The sequence below is a fragment of the Seriola aureovittata genome, chromosome 13, assembly GCF_021018895.1.
Source record: "Seriola aureovittata isolate HTS-2021-v1 ecotype China chromosome 13, ASM2101889v1, whole genome shotgun sequence".
In the NCBI taxonomy this organism is placed as follows: domain Eukaryota; kingdom Metazoa; phylum Chordata; class Actinopteri; order Carangiformes; family Carangidae; genus Seriola; species Seriola aureovittata.
Window position 1 is genome coordinate 17205266 of NC_079376.1, and position 22235 is coordinate 17227500.

Genomic DNA, 22235 nt, shown 5'->3' on the forward strand with positions numbered 1-22235 from the left:
TCATTTCAGCCCAGAATCACAGACAAAGGTCACCATTTGACCTTTTCACAGCTCAGAATTGCTGCAGCACACTCGGCTGATTAGTGTACACACAGACATACTCAGACACACACAAAAAACTGATAGAAAGACGCACACTCGCTTAGAACAGAAAAATGAAAGCAATACAGCCCTGAGCTGAAAGCACACCAAATCTTCTATTTGTAATCTTGGCCAACTGCACTGTGTAAGTACAATTTCCAAACATGTTTACTCTTGGATCCAAAATCAAAGACAGAGACCTAGTTTCTTTGTTATTTAAATTTATTCTGGTATTTTCTGATATTCCTTCCCTTTCTAAATTGCTCTCTCACTCAATCAATGGACAATTAACTTTGTCTTAATGCCATCGCACAGGCTGGTTTTTGTTATGTGTAAAATGTCATGTTTTTTTTAATGATCAATGTTGTGTATTTTGAGTAATTACTTGAACATAAACTGCTGAAATCAAGTGAGTGCTTGGACCTGGGTTTTTCATTTGTTATGCCGGATGGAAATGGTTGAGCTCAGTGCAAAGTACACTCACATATTATCCTAAAACTGCCCTTTGTCTCCAGACAACTAGCCATGACCAACTATACATTTCCATTTAAACATAGTGTATATATCATGCCTGTTAAGTTTCGGATGAATTGGACGGCTGGTTGGACAGCCTGTTCTTTTAACTGCTCTTGTTCATTAAAAGCTGGGTATCCTCTTAAAGCTCATTTCCCACTCCAAGTCAAAATGTAGGAATGTAATATAAATGTAAAAGAATGGGAGCTGGTTGCTTATTAGCAGATGGAAAAGAGTGTATTTAGTTGAGTCTGTACTCTGATGGCGAGCAGACAGAAACCAGGAGGTGTCGGCATATTGCCTGCTGTGTTCCTGGGACATAAAATGCTATACTGCTGTAACACATAGGAAGGATTTCTTGATTATAGGTAAAGCCAGCGGGATACAGAGTTGATGCAGTGGCTGCTGAAGGTCTTGTGGCTTTTATGCAGCATTAACAAGCATGTGTGCTGATTGAACCGTTTTCCCTTAAAGTAGTGTGCATGCATAACAATGACAAACAGAAGGAAGCCAGCTCCCTGGTCACCACAGTAGTTGGCATGGCAACCAATATGGGACCTATCAGCACAGGTGGAACAGGGCTTTGGCCAATCAGACTACTTGGGCTGACCTACCTGGTGTATAAATGTCAGCGAGGGTCAATTGCTGCCACATCATCAGCGATGATGAAAACACACCATTACTGTCACAAAATGTCAACGTAGCCATGGATCTCAGCCTCTCCGGTTTAGAGCGAATAATGTGTGTTCAGTCGGCTTCTTGGTCTGTGTGTGTGAGCATGTTAGCAAGAGTAAGTGCTTTTTTCAGTGTGAGACAAAAGGCATGCTGGCTAGAATGTTCCCTCAGTATGAAAATTACTGTTAAGACTAACGACTCCTTTTTTGACAACCTGCTTTTGTGTTCACAGTAGCTTCTCCCGTGGCTATTTGTCTTGGCGTGCTCAGTATTCAAGGCTGTCTAAAGAAAGGTTTAACTACATCTCTGTAAATCATAGGATAACCATCTCTAAATACAAATCTACACCACTGTCAAATGGCATCAACTTGTGCAGATGCTAAATAAGTCTACTCACATTTGTGATCCACTAATGGCCAATTCAGTGTCTGGACTAATAAAAAAAAAAAGAAAAAAAGGATGCTTGGAAATATTGTACGCTGCTGGTGTTGTTCATGATTTTAAATGCTGAGTAAAGCCTCTTTACCGAGAGAAAGAGGTAAAATGTTTCTCTTCAAATATCCTGATCTGTGCTGTGTACAGTTATGTCCTGCTCAACCCTCGGTGTATGAGCTGTCAATGTGGATACTAGCTGCTCAGGTTGGCTGCTCTTTATTTGATCATGCTGCTCTGCACCATAAAAAATATTCAGAGCTTTCACTTCTGCAAAAGTAGCAATAACACTTTAAGTCCTGGATTTTAAAGGTTTAGACTGCAGGAAACACTCGACTTTTAAAGTATGAGAAATAACCTGATGAAGGTCTGTACTCCGAAACATTTATATAAAACTATACTTAAGTATAGTACTGGAGTAATTTTACTTTACTTCACTCCTCTGCTCCGCACTGCACTGCACTTCTCTTGTTGTAAGAGTTAGGGATTAGTTTCAATTGGATATGGACTAACATAGCCAATATTGATGACTTGAAATATGCCTGATACCGATCTTGCTGAATGGCTCAGAGCGCCCCTACTTCACTCATCTGATTCCTCCTGTCTTCTCCTTTCCCTCCCTGTTTTATCTGATCTGTCCCTTCCTGTCCGGTTCTGTTGTAATCTCTCCCGTCTCGTCCTGTTCTCTCTCCTGCTCCATTTTGTTCTGCTCTGTTCTGATCCAGGGCAGGGCTGTTAGCCAGGGTCACTCCAAACAGGCTGATAGATCCCTCTGGCTGCAGAGTGGATGGGAAACACATGGGCAGCCTTCACTTAAAACTCAAAAACAACTGCTTGAACAGAGTTTCCCATTGGAAAACTTCTACAGATCATCATGCTGAAACTTGGCAGGACAAGTCTCGATCCATATCGGCGGAACAGGCCCTTCGTTGTACTGAGGATTGGGTTTGCACTGGCGGGCTTGTGCGCCTTGGAAACCTACAATACATGCTCATACAATAAGACTGTCCAGTGTTGTGTGTGTATGTGTGTGAGAGAGCGAGGGAGAAAATATGAAAATATGGAGAAACACAGAGAGTGAGATTTACCTAAAACACCTCTTATGAATAATGCAAGGGAATAATATGACCCACAGACCAGGCGTATTGGACCGCCAACACACTATCATTTACACACAAACACACACACTCACTGTTTATCCCTTAAGATGCTGTCTCCAGTCTCTGCACTACTAAAATATTAAAATACAACCCATGGAAAAAGATTTGGATGGAATCCTTTTCCTTCTGATATGTCAAATCTTATTGTTGATGTTACATCTGATAAATGACACCTGCATATCTTTGTGATATATTTATTCATATTTATTTATTGAGTTACAGGAAGCACTTCCATTTTAGCTCATGGCACATAAAGGGGTCTTTAGACTCGGTTACAACTGAGCACATTGCCCGATTTTTTTCCACACAGGAAAAGTGAGTTTGACGAGTGTTTGTGTATGTGGTTGTACCTGTTGTGGTGGTGGTCGCGGCTGTAGGTAGGGACTCTGGGTTGGGCCTGGAGGGGTCTGCTGAGGGGGGCTGAAGTACGGAGGGGTTCCCTGCTGCCCCGTCTGCTGCTGCTGCTGCTGCTGCTGCTGCTGCTGGCTGTAGCCCCCCATCCCCTGCTGGCCATACGGCGCCACCTGCTGAAACAACCAATCACACATTGGTTAGAGGGGAGATATTAAGGTCAGGGCTGTGGCAGCAGCAAAACTTGTACTTTAAATTAAAAGCACTGGAAAGAGGCTGTTAGATACAATTAGCAGGCTACCACGGCAGGTGCCAGGTGACATACTGGAATAGCAATCACATAAAAGCAAGAGAATCTTCTAACCTAAAATCCTCTTGGAATGATTGAAAAATAAAAAACAAAAACATCCCACATGAGTCTACACAACCTGGCCTCTATCCATTTTCCAATTCATCTGTTTGTCCCTCAGCTAAAAAGCTCTTCATTTAGCTCAGACCAGGCTGACACCGGTCTCCCTGCAGTCCTCTGCCTAATGAACTCACACTGCAGAAACCTCTAACTTTATGTCCTCTGGCTTGCCAAATGCATCCTCCTCTCTACATTATCTCCATCTCGGTCAGCTCACAGATGGGATGAGGTGTGTTGGATATTACTGCAGGCCAGTCCCAGGCCGTAACCTTAATGAGGGACACATGGATGAGCCGGGGCATTCCAGAGCAGCGCATTTAAAAAAGTAACTCGCGAGGGCAAAGCCACGGCAAGTGCCGGTGCCGCATTATACAGTGGTTGTGAGAGAGAATGTGAACAGGGAGTGCGTGTAACAAGCTGGCACCAATACAAATGTAGTCTTAATCCCTCCTTGTCGTTTGTTATGACTACAGACAGCGCCAGGTGCTCCTCACTCCTCTAAGGATTTCCTATCGAGGCAGGGGTTTTCTCATTCATGCCGCCTCATGTGCACACATGCGCACACACATGCACACACACACACAAAAGCCAAGTACAGACTATTAAACAACATTTACGACCGCTGGTGAAGCAATATGACAGCACTTTTCTTGTAATATTTTTTGCCCATCATGTCACGCTGCTTTTTTATTCAGTGACGGCCAACAGCGCTGCCACAAACTCATTAAACGTGCACACAGGCTGTAATTTGGGACGTGCGCAAACCTCACAGTCCACCTCCAGCTTTTGCCCCGAGCTCTAAATGTTGAAATGTCCCTTTAAATCTTCCCTGGCGGGCTTGGCAAAGTAAAAAGTCTCCCAAACTGAGAGTGATTTATATCTCAAATGATGGTGTTACAGGGGAATCCGATGTGACGTAACTACTACACTACGGCCTTGTCAGATCAAAAGCAAAGAGCACACATCCAGAGTTGTAGCTTTACTGTGACTGTTAAAAGTGAGAAAACCCACTCATAAAAGCCTTGTTGAAACTGTTGGCTGGTGTAAAATACAGTGAAATCTGATCTGGCTGCAGAGGGCCAGTGGAGATTAATACGTTTGAAATAGTTTTGAAGTGTAACTTCCTTTGAGTGGGTGGTAAAAAAAGAAATCTTCTCTCTAAAATGGAAGAAGCTTTTTGACTCTGAATAGAGATGATTGGACAATGTAGAATACTTTTCACTTCAATGGAAATTTGATTAGAAAGGACAGGTCTGTGTGTGTGTGTGTGTGTGTGTGTGTGTGTGTATGTGCGCATGTGTGTGTGAGAGAGAGAGAGAGAGAGAAAGTGTGTGTCATTAGGCCGATGAGACAGACAGACAGGGTGAGATCAGTCTAGCTGGCAGAGAGGTTAATAGCATGGCCCTGCTCATGCCAACAGCACCACTGGATTCATTACTGCCAGCCAGGGCAACGCGCGCGCACACACACGCGCACGCACACACACGCACACACACGCGCACGCACACACACGCACAAACATATACACACACACACACACACACACACACACACACACACACACACACACACACACACACACACCGACATACTCAAATGAATGCACATGAATTCAAGTTTTCTGTGTATGGGGATTTGTTAAAGTAAGACAAACAAATGCTCACTCTCTCTATCTCTCACACACACACACACACGTCATTAGATGTGGATCAAAGCCACTGCGATAAAACAGAAGCAAGTCTATCCAGTGATCAGTGATGACAGGCTGGTGTAACACACTGGGTCTCAACTGGAACACTACTGTTCTGGGATTGGTAAGGATTAGGTCGCCATGGAGATCGAGACCAGACAACCGTGGGTGGGTTCCTTTTCCAGACAAACACAATGACGGGCAGACAGACAGATATTGGGGAGACAGTGACAGACAGACAGCGGAACAGATAGATGTAGGCAGAGAGAAAGACAAAACACAGGAAAAGGGTTAACAGAGAATTGCTCTTTTGCCCTGCCCCCCCGAAAATCCTCTCGGTGCTTGAAATAACTCTGAAAAGCTAATGTATAAATAATAAACTACACTAGTTTCCGTTGTCTTTACAATTGTCAATTTGAGTTGCTGGGATTTTATACGTAAAAATAGACTGGGGACGTAGCGAGGAAGCGTGTTGGAGTGAGAAAGCTTGAACACACCAATGTTACGTTTGTTGTGTCTCTTTGCTTCCTACCAGAATCAAATGAATGACTCGATGGGTTAAAAATAAGTGTGTCGAGCTTCTTGTATAATGTCACATGATTCCTATTTCTTGCATTTTCAAGTATGCAAAATTAAATAACATAATTTGGGGGCACTGATGTCCAAATTTCTCTAGTGTTACATCTATCATTAACAACATTGAAGGTGGCTGCCTACCATTTAGTACTCTCCGTGCATGAACTGTCCAGCTCTATCTGTAGGTCTGTTTTTACACCCGAACGCCAGAAATCCCTCGCTCAAACACTTGTCATGTTCAAATGTGCTTATTGCAAGTGCAGAACTGAAGTATAGTTTATATATTTCAAGCTGCCTATAACTACTTTCTATATAAAAACTTGTCCTCTGAAGAAAGTCAGTTTTTCAGTGTATTCAAGAAGAGGGACTGACAGATATGCAAGCATGTAGACAGGCAATCAGGTAGGCAAGCAGAAAGACATACACTGAGACGAACGAAAAAAAGAAACAGAAATACCGCCAGTCAGTCAGTCAAATAAGCAGAGAGACGGCAGGTAGACTGGAGGTCTAACAAGTAGCAACCTGTCACAGTGGCTTTGGGAAGGAAGAAAGAGTCATTCAAATGCAGCTTCTGTTTGATCGCCGGGGCCGACCGTATGAATGTACTGTACCTACCGAGTACACAGCAGCTCCCTGAAACCTGATTCTCTTTGACTGAGAATATGCTTAGTAATAAACAGACTTACTGTGCTGTTGCGTATACCAATAAAAATAACTGCTGGAAGTAGAAAATAAGACCATTTTCTGCCTTTTCCTTCCACTCAGGTGTGTGGAAACAGACAAAATAACAGTGTGATTTATCCAGAGTGTCTTGGCAGGCACACGGTGTCAAATAAATGTCTGTAATGAAATGACAACAGATGTGAAGTGCTGTAGGGAGAAATGACACAGAATAGACGTCCTGCGAAGCAAATAATTCACCATAAACTGCAGAAACAGTGTGATGAAAACAAAAGCCTTGGTGGCATATTAAGATACAAAGACACAAACACGCACACAAACACTGAGAAGAACTCAATCAAAAATCTATCAAAACAAGAGTTGTATGAAAAGGCAGACAATATCTTCCTGCTCTGCAAATGGAGGGAATAAATAGCCATGCTAACCCTCATCCAAGGCAGCGCTGTGCGAGTATGCGCACACACATGTGTGTGCGCCTTAAATCAGCCGTTTAAAAACCTTGCACGGAACAAGGCACTGCTTGTAATTCAATTGGGCCAATGAGCAATAGACAGGAATTTTCATAATTCTGTCGAGGTGGCGATACGGCTGGCTGGCGACCGGGACCACAGGTCGCCCCTTTTTGAGTGACAGATGGGCTCAGCCAACCAGAGCGCTAAGCAGAGCCACCACCCCGACCCCTAAACGCGCACACATTCACACACTGACAGGCATGACAGGCACACGCAGGCACTGCATCAGAATTAGCACCACAGAAGTGCCAACTTAAAATAAAAAAAAAAATAAAGGACAGAGAGAGAGAGAAAGGTTTTAATAAAAAAAAGATGAAGTCGGGTCAGCTGACAAAGAGTGAAACAGAAAAGAAACGACATTAAAAAAAAGCATGATACAGAAATGTGAAGAGATACAGACCATGGCAAAGGAAGATGTTTAGAGAGGCAGATATGGAGAGATAGGCAGGAGGGAGATAGAAGAAGGGTGTTACAGCCTGAAATACTTAAAGGGGATGGATAAAGTGATGTTTCACATGATAAAGACAGAGAGAGACAGATAAAGACGGTGATTCAGACAGAGAGATATGTGGAGAGAGAGGGGCTACACAGACAAGTGTGAAAGCGAAGCAGAGGAAGGAAGGAGAGTCTTAGAGGAGGAATGGGGGTAATGTGAAATAGCGATGAAGACGAATGGAGAGAGGAAGAAAACGTGAAGGAGTTTCAGTGGATCGAAAAGTTCTCTTACTCTCACATAATTTGAGGAAGAGAGACAGACACACAGGTCGATACTGTATCCCACTGGCATCAGGATCACCAGGTATAGAATATAGTGCTGCATGTTCTATATAAGAATTTTCCAATTTAATTCTCTAATTAAGCAGTTTATTCCAATTTGGCAGTTAGTATAATAAAATAAATAAAGCAGATTTAGTATGCATAGTTATTTAAGTCTCATTTCCACTGCCACAGCACAACATACTCGAAACCCGCTTAAAAAGACACAGCTCTGGTGTCTTTGGCTGAACTGATAAAAAAAAAAATGCACTGTTGTTGTAGCACATAGTTTGACACCCCTGATCTATACAGATAGAATTCACAATAAAAAAAAAAAAGTTAATAATAATAGTAATAGCAAATAATCAGCCCTCCCTGCAGTCACTGGATGGCACACTGATGAAAAGAAACGACAGAATACACTATATTATACCTATATCTCATGAAGCAACTGATGCTGCACTATCATATACCTGCTCTGCTAACATTAGCATACATTACACTAAAAGCCAATCGGCATCGATTCAAACTGACATTTTTATATATATTCCTGTCCATTAATTAATTAATCATGAATTAATTTGGCACAAAGCTAAACATATCTCAGTTTTATTTGATTACTATGGCCTAATCATACAAGGACAAGTATTGATCAAATACTTGTTGTAGCAAGTTTGGTGTTATTTTTCTTAATAGCAGCCATTTTTCTTTCTCAGTATTTAAAAAAAAAAAAAGAAAGAAAGAAGGTAAATCAGTTTCCTATAACAGCCCTGGGTCATTCTGAGGTTTCACAATGCTCCAATTTACTTATGTAAGATGTTCTGGTGGTAGCAACAGTCCAAGATGTTTGGAAATAAGCATGCTATACTGTATAGCTGTAGGGTTTAGTTACTGTACCTTCTGACAGACAACTGCTCTTACAAAATAGATTTACAGTCACATGGGTTAATCGCAGCATCACTGAAAGGATGGATGTGAATATGCAAAAGCTGGCTACATTAAAATAATTATATTTGTAAACAGGGAGCAAAATGAAACAGAGAAATTCGTAACATCCAGGCTCAGTTAGCAAATCTAAAAGCAAACTTCAAGGCAGATAATCAAAGGAAGTTTCAGCAGGCAAGCGCAGCAGGGAAACAGTAAGGGAGAAATGGCAGTGTTGACAGATCTTTTCAGTCAAAAGAATGAAGAAGTATACTGGTATCAAAATAACTGTGGCACTCGCCTCATCTATTTTTCTTCAGCTTATTTGCCATAAGTGCCTGAAACACTTAAATTATCCAGGTGACATTTTTCAGCTGACCTTCATCTTTCCTTTTCCTCTTGCTATCTGACTTACTATGTCTTATGAAAGAAAGAAAGAAAGAAAGAAAGAAAGAAAGAAAGAAAGAATTGACAAAGTAACATAAAACCAATAAGATGAGGATGTTGAGCCTTTGAAAGGTTTTCCTTGAAGGATCACATCTTCACCAAGACCTGATAAATTCCTACATCCCTTGCCGACTCACTGGATGAACTCAGTGACATGTGATGATCACACTCACAAAAAAAAAGAAGGCAAAACATTCATTCAACAGCAACTAATATTTTCAAATGTATTTTTTATGATTAAATTATTTTGTCAATGAATGAAAAGCTTCCTGCTGAAAATACAAAACCGGAGAGAGAAAATAGTTTTTAAAAAAGATCTGATTGTTATTATGAAAAAAATCCTTAAAAACCCTTTTCCTGTTTTCTGTTTTTAATTTTCATTTTGAATTCTATGGATCTTGATGTGTACTGTTAGTCTCATTTTAGTTTTGTTTTTATCAATAATTGATGTGGTAATTGGTTCAACTGTCTGAGATTTGGTTTCTCTTTCAACCGGTTGTTGCAGCCTGTGGCTCTAGTTAGTATAAAGATGCTGAAATTTCACGTTGTGAATATGATACCTGATGACAATCTAAAAGCAAAACATTGCATCTCTGATAAACTCGGTGACGATGTGTGGGAATTTTACTTTTTCTTTTGCTTTAATTTTCCAACACACCTGTCATTAGACAACACCTAGTTTGCCAATGATTCATACAAAATTAGATATAAGGCTACAATAAGCTTTCTAATCTAGTGTGTGTTTGAACCACAGGATCAAGTACCCTCACACAAAAGTGCATTCATCATAAGAAGACAGTGGCTTTGCTCTTGCTAAAGTCTGTCTCTGGTAATATGAACCTCACCTCTCCCCATTTCTGCAACATGGAAAGTTGACATCTAAAGAATCACGTTAGTTCTTTCACATCCAAGCTGAGCTGACAAGAGGTTATCATCACACGCAGAACCAAAACAAATCAACCTGCCTCTTCAGCTCGGTGTGGTGATAAGATCAGCTGCAACGAGATGTGAACACCAGCGCTGGTTTGTGAATTGCAGGCGAAGGTGAGACCCTTAACGAAATGCAAGGCATCGGAGGGAAGGATCAGCATCAACAGTCTCATGATTAAACATAAGGAAGAGACGAGGGGACGCATCACCGTACGCGTCATCGTCCTCGTATCTCTCCCCCCAAGGTGACGGTGCTCTCCGTCGCGCAGTACCTCTCTTTGATATCTCTTTCTCTCGCTCCTCCCCCTCCTCATACATCGGGAGGCCCTTGACACCTCAGGAATGAGCTGCCCTTGGAAGAGTGAGAGAAAGAGTGAGGGACAGGGGGGAGTGATATACAGGACTCTCAATCGTGACATCCCAGTAACCTGAACCGAGAAGCTACACATCAAACCAAAATATAAAAATAAAGCAACACAGTCACATTCAGGCAACAAAGAAAACGCAAGCTGCGGATGATTTGCAGGGCTTTTTTTGTTTTGTTTTTTTTTTTTGTATGAAGCATGGTGCACCTCATATACTGTTAGGTTTTTATTCCCAAATGAAAACACAAGCCGGTCTATTCAAAGATTGTGACTTATCGACCTGGTGATAACATCAACATCGCACTGACGGCGAGTGAAAGCAAACAGATAGTGTAGCCATCAACTGATAGACACAGGCGTGTTTTTTCTATATTTTCATCTCGGATCCCTTTCTGAAGACTGCCAAACGTTGCTCTCTGCCCCCGTCTGTCTCTCTTTATTTTTCCCTCTCTCTAATTCTCTGTCTCTGCTCACATCTATTGACGGAGAAAAGAAAAAAAAAAAGAAAAAAAGAGGGAGAGAGAGAGAGAGAGAGAGAGAGAGAGAGAGGCTGCTCGTAGCAGGCGTTTTATTGCTGGCTGGCTGCGACTAGCAGTGGTTGTGTTGTTCCAGGCAGAGCCGTAATGGAGACATTTGGAGAGGCAGAGCAGGGCAGGTTAATGCTCTCTGTAATGTGTGTGTGAACAGCGTTTTATTTTTTTTTTTATTTTTTTTTTTTTCGCATGAGGCTCTGGGCCCTGTGCCACTGGCTCCAAATGTTTTTCCCCTACTAAACTCCTGACCCCAATCTGGATCCAAGAAAGACAGAAGAGAGAGGGGGAAATTGAGAAAGAGGGAGAGGAAAAAAAAAAACAAATCTGTATGAGCCTGATACTGAAGGAGTTACAGCAGGCTCTCCCAAAGAGAGAGTGTAAGAGAGACTGTTAAATAGATCATTGATCACTTGAAATGTTTCTTAACACAGAATTTCTCAGTGTTTATTCTGGAAATTAAGTGGGTATAAGAGTAACTAATACTACATCTTAACTACAGACTACATTCAGTTTTAACAGATAGAAAATAATTATCATTAAATTGCAAAGCGGAGAAGGAAGAAAGACTTGTGACACATGTAAACATCACAATTCAGCGCAAAATAGCCCTAAAGATCAATCATTTCAGCACACAGCAGCTCGGCTCATTTTTCAACGCTCGCTGTGATGACAGGCTCGAACTTGTGTAGGAGTCATGTCAATTACATTTGAACAGGGAGGGAGGGAGGGAGGGGAGGGAGAGGGGTAGGTGGGGGCTTCTAGTTGAAACAAGCTTGTTCACCATTAGCGGTCGACATCAGCACAGGAAGATTATACTCGTACTTTACATCCCCTGCTGCGCGGCTGTCTTTCTTGGATGCTGGCGCTCTGAGGTGCAGCCGTGTTAAATAACAGTGACACGATGGATTGTCGAGTTCCCTCAGGTCAGTGCGGATACTGTACGGTGTGTTAGAGATGAATCAGGTGTGTTGGCGATGTCAGGATGATGGGGTAAAAGGGTTACAGGCAGGTAGGCAGATGTTGTCCGTGACACTTTTGAACAGTGACACATTCGTGTACTGTGCCTTCACCGAGTCAACACCTTGTATTCGTGAGTAAACCTCTGTTTCCTCCCGGCTGCTCTGCATCTGCTTGTGACCTCTGACCTTGAAGACAGGAGGAGAGCTATCACAGAACGTCCTCGCGACAAACTGAGAATCAAATTAAACATGATTAAAGTTTGTTCTACTTCAACTTAAATATTTATAATTACCCAATATTTATTCATCACCATGTCAACCACCTTGATGGGAATTTAATCATGTTTCACTCAGATAAGGAAAAACACAGTAGCAAGGATACGTCACTGTGAGATCTCTAAATGAAAAAAAAAACACAGCACACACACCACCAACTTGCCACATTGACTAAAAAGATCTATAAACCCGCCCGAATATAAGATAATGTTTTACACTTAAATATTGAACACGTTCTCTCTCTGCCTGCTTTCTCTTTCTCTGCTACTTTTGAGAACAAACAGTAGTTACCTGAGTGCAACTCCACCAGGTGCTTCCAAGAGTGTTCCTGATGTTCGGTTAATATTAATCTACCATGTAATGATGATTATTCTCTGGAGAACGTTTGAAGGCTATAATTTATTATGTTTACAGTGCTTTCTTTAAATAACTACAGAAACTGTTTTATTTATTCTCATCTTCAGAAACAGATATTGCTAAAAGGTGGGTTTCATCTAAAACTTCAGGTTGACTTATATTCCAGTCAATACAGTATCTTAGACCCACTTTGAAGTTCGACTCTATGGTCTATAAAACTGGGCTATGTCTTCATCTTCTCTTCTACCAATCAAACACCAATATACAGAGGCTCAAATCTAAGTAACACCTTGATCATGCCAATCTACGCCTTCTCAGATCTGTTTTCAAATGTTGACGGCGTGTCACGTCTCTTCACTTCTCCGTTCTACAAATGAAGCCCAGAAACCGAGATGCTGGAGCAGACTTGACCTGTGTAAAAATCTATCTCTAATCTGGATGAAAACTGAGATGAATTCTCGGTGAGCCAATTAGAGCAGCAACTAATCCCCTTGTAACTCGGCAAAGACGTAAAGCATCCCTTTCTTTCCTCTCTCTTCCTCGCTCCCTCCGTTTCGCTCCACTTTCATCTCTCTGCTCTTTTATCTTATCAATAGGCACATATAGAGCGCTGCAGACACACAGCGCAGAGCCTGGATCTTTCAAAAACACGCCGTTTGTGACGTTTTACACTGCTTGCCTGCATTCAACACTAAATTATATTAAATTCCACCATCACTTCACCTGCCTGAGTGAGAATAATGGAGTTTGCAGCTCATACAACTAATGCAAAAGCAAGAATTAACAGACAGCTGGGTATGTAATTTAACTAATGGCTCACATGAAAAAGTATAATCCACTGGGTCATATCTTATTCATCACAACTTAGTCTTATTTATAATGTGTATGCCATGCTTCTCCTGAGAGGATAAAACATATACTAATAGATGCTCTGCTTTGCCATCTTCTTTTATGTTCGCTCTAGTGTATACACACCTTACATTGATATAATTGATAGCATCACTTTTGTCTGTGAAGGGGGAGGGGAGTTCCTCCCCCCTTTCCAGTTAATGGCCACGTAGCATCATCTCCACGTGGCATCTGATTGGCTGAGAGCCACTCTACAGCAGGGGGGTAATAAAAGTTACAAATGAGAGCAGGCTATTAGAGCCATTGACGTGCGTAGGCTAGCTTGCTAATTAATTGATCCTGAAACTTCATCTATTCTGTAGCCAGAGAGGAACCCTTAATTAATCAGCCTTTCCATATCATTGTCCTCCTTTCTTTCAATCCTTTTCACTCTCCTCTTTTAAGCCCCCTGTCCTTTTCTCGCTCTCCCCCTCTCTCTCCTAATGTCTTTTTTAATTGTAAGGTGCCCAGAGTCCCATGGGCTGGCATGGAGTGCAGGTCTGGAGTTGTGGAGTAGAGAGAAGAAAGAAAGTGTGTGCTGTGTGGATGTGTATCTGCATGGTTGAGATGTGTACTTTGAAGAGCGAGCCTCCGAGGTTTCAAGATCCTTTCAAAAAGGGAGGGGTGTGATGAGGCTGGAGTGGTCCCCTTTGTACCCTCACCCCTCCTCTCGCTCCATCTTTCCTGGCAAAGGGGCTGATTTATTGGGGCTTCCCAGCTATCCGTCAGAGCCAGCAGCGCTGGCTGCATTAACCCCATAGACAACCCCAGCACTCGGGGCCCCTAAGTGCTTCCAAGTGGCCCTCGCTCTCCCCATTGGTGAGGAACCCCCCTACCGGGCTCAATCGATGCCGTAAATTACCCATCTAACTCCCTAAAGTCGATATCCCACAAGATGATGTTTGGACAGACAAGAATTTTTGCAGCTTTTTGTTTTAAATGGACATTTAAAAGCACAATCAGAACTTTCTGTATTTAAGTGTGTTTCTCTCACAATATTTTTAGTCAGTGGTTACAAACATGGTTGTGGTTATGGATGTAACCTAACAGTTTTCACTGTCAGAAAACACCATGCATCAGAAAACACTTGCCAACTTGTTTTCTCTTGATATTAAGAGACCTGACAAGAACATTTTGTCACAGTAGGAAAACAACAGGTGGAAATAATCAAATGAATGATAACTGAATTCCATTTAGCTGGTTCTGCTTCAGTGTCCTGGTGCACTGCTCAGCAATATTATTAGCCACATCTATGTCTTTACTAGTAAGACAGCATGTCTGCTGTGGGACAGGCCTGTTTGACTGTGACAGTTTTACATTTGGATCATGAACAGCTACTCTAGCTACTCTAGCTAGCTAGTGTGACAGTGAGGCATAATAATAATGTGACCCTGAAACCGAAGCACCTAAATGGAATTCGGTCATCATTCATTTTATATATGGATAAAGTGTATGCATTGAATTATATCATAACCGTTCAACAACAAAAAAAATTTATTGAGTGTCTACAACTATTTTCAAAATGAAATAAAATTTTAAGTAGACAACTACTTCACACTGGTTTTCATTTAGTGGTTACAGCTGTTCCGAAAACCACTGTAAAACATGTTGTTGTACTGCATAAATGTAAGACACGATACGAATAAAAACAAAGAAAAATCTTGAATTATTGAAATTATTTAGGATTGTACACAGATGTTGCCCAGTTGAAAAGAAAACAGGCATGATTTTTAAAGAATACAGATGTAAAGTTTTCTGTTCTTTTTTTCTTCGCCAGATGATGACTATTGAATACAGATGATGCCGGAAAAATCATCTTTAAAAAGAGAGTGGGGCATGAAAGAAGGAATACAAAGTTGCGAAGGACAGAGGGCTTGTGAAGGGGTGCTGTGGTTTGTATGGACTGAGCAGGCAGTGGGTCAGCCACAATTCCACTTGACTTTAAATGCTTGGCTTCTATTAAGTTGGCCCAGTGTGTAAGGAACAAACAGCCAACACTGGTAATGGTTTCTGCCTGACTCGTTGACACATTCAACCCCCTACACACGCACACACACACGCACACACACACGCACGCACACACACACACACACACACACACACACACACACACACACACACACACACACACACACACACACACTTCCTTTTTCTCTTTCTCTCTCTTTCATTTCCCAGGAAATTTTTTTTTCTCCTGCTCCCTCACCCCTCCCCTCTTTTCACATCAAACACTAATGTTTCCTTCAAATTCCTTTTCCTCTCTGTCTGCCAACTTTGACATCACAGGAAATTACGCTTGGAATTGGCGGCGCTGTTTTTTTTCTCTCTCTCTCTCTTTTTTTTTGCTTTCAACTTCATTCCACTTCCCAAACAGTGACGCTTCTCTCGTGTGGCCTGTCATCCCCAAGACACCCGCCTCCTCCTCCTTCTACTTCCTCCTCTTCCTCTTCTTTTTTTCTTCTTCTTCTGATATGTTTGTTCTGGCTCCCATCACTCCACACATACACATATAGTTGCTTACACTCTTTCAAATGCACACTCTGTCTCTCACCCTTTCTGACACACTCAAACTGTCTTTAACACGCATGCATTCAGATGCAGCGTGATGCTAACTACACCTAATGCAAGTTCTGGGCTTATTTGCTGGAGGCTAATAACAGAGGTTGATTTTTTTCTCTCTGAGACATCAACAGTCAGTTCAGTGTCTGTGCTTGCCTCCTATGACTGGATTAAGACAAGGAGGCCATGAGCAGAGTACCTAATTGGCACTGAACTGCAGTGTTAAGAATGTGTTGGTGCATGTGTGAGAGTACCTGTACGATCACATCAGCATATGCATAGGTAAGCGGGAAAATGTCTGTACAAGCATGCATGTGAATGTGCATGTACAGAAAAGAAAGAAAGCTCCAGACATTACGCTTGAGGGCCTGAACAGGTAAACGCACCTCCCCAGAAACAATGACTCAACCTGCACTCAACGGTCAGCCGTAGCCTCTGGGTTACACACACTGTGAGTATGTTCAAATGTACTGTACACCAATAACCCTTCCACTGCGAACAACCAGATGAAGGGACCAGTTCAGTCAAGGTGTTGCGATGAATTGTAGGAAATAATGAACACGGAAATAACAACAAATTAGCCGAGTTGATGATATGTGGGTGTACACAAGCCACAGAAAATCATAAAATTGAAAAATAATTCACCTCTGGTGAGTAAATAATACATCTTCTGGATGCTGTGGATAATCCACAGACATTGCTGTCAACAGTTTTCAGAGGGACTGTTTTTTTTCAGTAGGAAGTAGTTCCAATAAAAACTGTTTACAGGAAATGAATGTTCTTGATTAATGGGGATTCAAATTCTAGATATATATTTTGCTTTTGATTTTTTTCAATATAATTTTTGGTTTTTGGGGTATTTTATGCCTTTATTAGAAAGTGAGAGTGGAAATGTCAGAGATCTGGTCAAAGAAAACAAAAACTATGATATGGCTAGACATGACTAGGGATAAGTGTCAAAATAAGTGTTATTGTGATTTGGGTGAACTGACCCTTTCATTTAAAAATCTAAACCTGGTTATGGTGTTTACTTGCAATAACTGTAGTGCAGCTCTAATCAGGAGTAATTACAGTGGTTTTAAGTACATATATCAAAGCTGTTACAAAGATGAATTTTGCAGTGTGTATTCTGTAATGTCATTCTTATGTAAAGGACGGAGGTGAGCCCCTGCACATATCCAATGCCTCCACTGCATGAAATGTATGTATTGCCGTGGAGTCCTTATCTAATACGAGTGGGGCTTAATTTTAGCAGGATTTAATCATAATAATGAAAGGCAGTCAAAGAGGACCTTTTGTTCCTCTGCTAAAACCCCCTACACAAACGCAGACACACACACATACTCTCACACGCACACACACACAGACAGTCGATCAGTCCTGGGGAAATCTCAGAGATAGACGTACACACATATCTTTGTTGACGTCACGTTGCCTGGCAACATCCCAGCATGCTCGGCTGTGACAAGCTGAGGTCTCAGCCCCGAAGCGTGATGCATCATGGGGGATAATGCGTGCCGCGTCTTAACATCACCCACAATCCCTCTTGCTGATGCAGCCAGTCAAGCTGGTGAGATTGTTCTTTGCAGCTGATCCTGGGACAGTTTTGCAACATTTGAGGTTTAGAAAGAGGCCGTTTTGTCCTCCTCCAGACACAGATGAAATCATGTCCACAACAGTCGCTTTAAGATTTGATGTACAGTATATTTTGCAGTATACATCTGGGGGATCCTTTTTTTTTTTTTTTTTTAGCCCTCCCCACTCCTCCCTGATCAGACCACTGACCGCTTTTCTGTAGGTGAGGCTCATTATGCTCATCTGAGAGAGTAGAATTAAACCTCCTCCTCCGAACTCATTACTGTGAGCTAGATTTCACTGGTTGCAGATAGGCAATGTGGTGGTGCTGCTTTTAAAGCCAGAGCCAGATAATTAGAAACTTTAGAAGCGCAGCTCCCATGGCTATAGCCAGAGTGAACAACTAATTCTATTTGAACTAATTACGTTCCATAGCGCTACACTGTGATTGCTACGCCGACGCTCAGCCTCCCCTATGTAATACGCCCGAGGATTTCATCACAAAACAGTACCAGGGATGTATTTTTGTGCATGTGACTGACTGTACGTCATCATGTATTGGCGTTACTCTCTATGCACAGCATGTCTTTACATATACACCCCCACTTGCTCCCAAATGTGTGTATATCATACTGCAAAACCCCTGAGCAGGCTCACTAGTGCTTATTTTGAGTGTTGACATCATCAAAATGCATCAGAGGAGGTTTAGACCTGCAGCTTGGGTAATGAAGTCTGAGATGAAGCCTCCCTGTTGGACTGCAGAGCACAGTGTAACCAGTGAGACAAAAATGAGAGTATTTGATAGAGTACATCAGTGGTATGTCAACATTATTGTTATTATTTGTATTTATTTATTCATTTTTGTTTTGCAATAAGAGTGGATGGAATTTACTAATTTTGTATTTGTCTAAGCTGTTCATTTTATCTTTTATATGTAACTTAAAGACTTAAATTAAAGACTAAATTCTTCTTCTTCTTATAATTACAATCACTATTATAAACACACATAGCCCACACATCCATAACCAAAACAGTAGAAACATAAACTGAACTAAAAATGCATTAATACATATTTATGATCATTCTGATTCTGATACTCATTATTGCACTTCCATCAAATCTGCGGAACTTGCAAGACACAGATTTAAACAGATTGTCAAAACTGACGCAGCAAATTGAGGCCAAAATAACTTGACTTTTAGTACATAGTTTGGGTTTGTAAACTCCCCATCATGCAACTTCTCTCGCTGCCTGGTAGACGACCACATCTCCCTCCTTCAACCCTCGTTTGTAATGTCAAAGTAACCTGTTAACATTATTGGTAATTTTCTCACACTGTAGAAAGCTCCTCCAAAGCCACAAAAGACATGATGCAACTGTTTTCAGTCTGAGATGTACTCCGCACAATGAGTAAACTCATCTTCACATATGTAAAGCCAGTATAGTAACCCTTTAAGTCTTTAAGAAACACTCTAACCCAATTTGTTAATGTCTCAATGTCTCTATCTCCACATGATGTTTTCTTAAAATAAACTGCATAATGTGAAATAGTGTTGGTGATCTCCATATTTATACATGAGCAATATGCATCAATTTTCTCTGCTACGACATGTGTGCCTGTTTCTACAATATTTTTAGACAATGTTGGAAGTCTGTCTGTCAGTCCATCTGTCTTTTCCTCCTTCTCTCGCCATCTTTCTCCCTCCCTCTCTCTCTCTCTCTTTCCCTGTGGTCTTGCTATGTGTGGAAGCTTGCTTGCCCCCATGAGAGATGTCCAAGTCCAGACCAACAGTCCAGGCTGACTAAATATAGCAGGCAGTAACAGCAGGGGACACTGTGTGCCCCACCCCCCACCCCCACCCACCCTTGCTGTGAAGCTCAGTACTGCTGTTTCACTACAAGCTACACTGATGGAACTTTATCGTCTTCCACACAGAAGAGGAAGTTCACTTACTGCTACAAATGTGGGACACATACATTCACACGCAGACATATATATACAGTACACACAGATTAATACACATGCATACTTACTCTCTATCTCTCCCTCTAACACACACACACACACCCTTCCAGTCCAAATGGGATTTATTTAAGACTCAATAAAGCAGACAGAAGCACTATTGTCTCCAACACAGGCCTATTGTGTTGCACAGAGACTCTGACGTGGGTCGGGTGTGCTGCATCTATGTTTACTACACAGTGAGCATTCCACTACACACACACACACACACACACAAACATAATCAAAGACTCGTGCATTCAAAAAAAAAAAAGCTCAAACAAACAAGCACACACACACACACACACACACACACACACACACACACAAGCATATAGAAATACGTAACCAAGCATACAAATTCTCCATCAAACAAGCATAGGTATATGAACATCCTTACACTCATACCATGCACGCGCACACGCACACGCACACGCACACGCACACACACACACACACACACACACACACACACACACACACACACACACACACACACACACAGCATCAAACCCATCTCTCTCCAGTGGGTGTCTAAGGGGAACTGAGTGATGAACGGGAGTGACAATACCACATGCTGGGGTGTGAGATGTGCTGCCTGGTATTTTAGGCTGCGTCTCAAATTGAACATGCCAAGCCTTCAGGGGAAAATCGCTGGAGAATGTTCACGACGAGAAGCGAACGTCCCACCGCAATATCGCTTATAATACCAGCTACAATAACTGGAATGGCACTGCAGAGGGGGCTGACTCGCTCATGAGCCACAGTGAGACACACACATATGCAGTGTTTGGGTTCGTCGACATACCTGCTGTTGAGGGTACTGCATTCCGCCCATGCCCAGTTGGCCCCTCCCTTGAATGCTCATTGGATATCGGTGCGGAGGAGGCGACGTGTATGGCTGGCTAGAGGGGTAAGGACCACCCCCTGGCTGCTGTGGAGTGGAGTAGGGATTGTTCGCCATGCCGTACAGCTGCGAACGCTTCAAAGCCATGAAGTCCATGGAGGACACCTGTAGAGGTAAAAGAGGGATTAACGATACGTCATCAGCATTTCTTTCTTGGCTAATATTTCACAGTCATTCATGAAGGCGCATTGCTATTGTCTGAGAGGCGTTCAAATGAATTCATCCACCATCTGCCAAGTTGGAACCCCTGACAGAGGTCCACTTAATGCACACACTCCAAAACACAGCCACCATTGATTTCTTTTATAATTGCACAGCAAGTGGAAGCCTTAAATTAAGGTCTACAGGTCATAAATGAACTACAAATGGAATTAAGTAAGCAAAGATGTTTATTGCACAGCGATCAGGAGCAAACTTTGCTGGAGGAGAGCCAAAGTAAAATGATTTAATTAAAACCTGAAGCTTGTATCTTTGTTTTAATGTCTGAAAGGGTTTTAAAAGAGTTGTAAATGTTGTTTAAAGCGATGAGAAGCAATAGCAATAAAAGCTCTATGGCCTTGTTCCCACAACCACAGCCCAACAGTGCCAATAATCACTGTACAGAGCTCCCTTCTCACTCGCTATGTTGTTGCTTACAGCAAATAACAGAAATAGTGATCATTATACTGAGTTTATGCTCCTATGAATTACTATAAGAGAACATGTAATGGTTGAGAGTTTGGCAAGGATCCAAACTTTCCATTACACGTATGCAACAGGTTTGCAAGTTTAAATCCCTGGAGGGGATTCAGGGCAGTCAAGCAGTCAAAGCACCTGCTCTCCAAAGCCACACCTGGGGATCTAGCTTCTTATATGAACACACACACACACAAAAAAAAAAAAAAAAAAAAAATCAAAGAGAAGAAAGAGAATGTGTCAAGGGAGATTTATTCCATTGTAAGTATTTCAGAGACTTTTTAGGGGTTGTTTGGGGTCTCAGTGAGCTATTGCAAAATTCCAGTACAGTGCGTCGGGCTAATGCTAATCCGTCACCCGTAGCGGCGTGTTTGTCTGTCTGCCGGGCAGATAATGTGGAGTTCTTCTATCTTCCCTTTCTCCTCTCATGCCTTCTCCCTTTTGTCTCCGCCGTGTAGGATCATGTGTGATTTATGACATTTTGTTCCTACTGTTTCTTACACACACATACACACACACACACACTTTCACTTCTCCTCTCTCATCTCCAAGTAACCACCCCCCTCCCCCTATCCCACACACACACACACACATACACAGACATTTTCCTCCTCCTCCATCACCACCACCAGCTCCCTCCTCAGTTCCCTTTCTTCTCCCCAACTCAATATCACCTCATCTAGTGTAGAGGAGAAATTGCCGCTGCCTCATATTGCCAGGCTAATATCAAGAAGACATGCCAGGGGATGGGAGCACTTTATTCAGCAGGTTACGTGCGGACGGTTACGGTGCTCTAGTTTTAAAGTGGTTTTGTCTACTGAGGCATGTGTGTGGAGTAGTGTGGAGGAGAGGGAGAGAGAGAGAGAGAAGAAAAAATCTGTTTGGGTAGTGAGAGAGATTGAGAAAGAAAGCCAGAGAGGGAGGAATGAGTGCTCTCGGGTGTCTAAAAGTTATTTCACAGCATGGAGGTGTATGTCAGTGCTTGTGAGGGGAAGGGGTTAT

The 22235-nt window shown here is 42.1% G+C and overlaps 1 protein-coding gene across 1 annotated transcript in view; it reads right to left on the bottom strand.

Annotated features, from left to right (window-relative positions):
• LOC130179805 (AT-rich interactive domain-containing protein 1B-like) overlaps nucleotides 1–22235 on the bottom strand; it is a 174365-nt gene that overhangs the window by 128590 nt on the left and 23540 nt on the right. Inside the window, exons 2-3 of the mRNA XM_056392867.1 lie at nucleotides 20460–20663; nucleotides 3212–3388 (exon numbers count right to left, since the gene is read on the bottom strand). Of these exons, the coding sequence (XP_056248842.1) occupies nucleotides 3212–3388; nucleotides 20460–20663 (381 nt within the window). The remainder of the gene's footprint in view (nucleotides 1–3211; nucleotides 3389–20459; nucleotides 20664–22235) is intronic.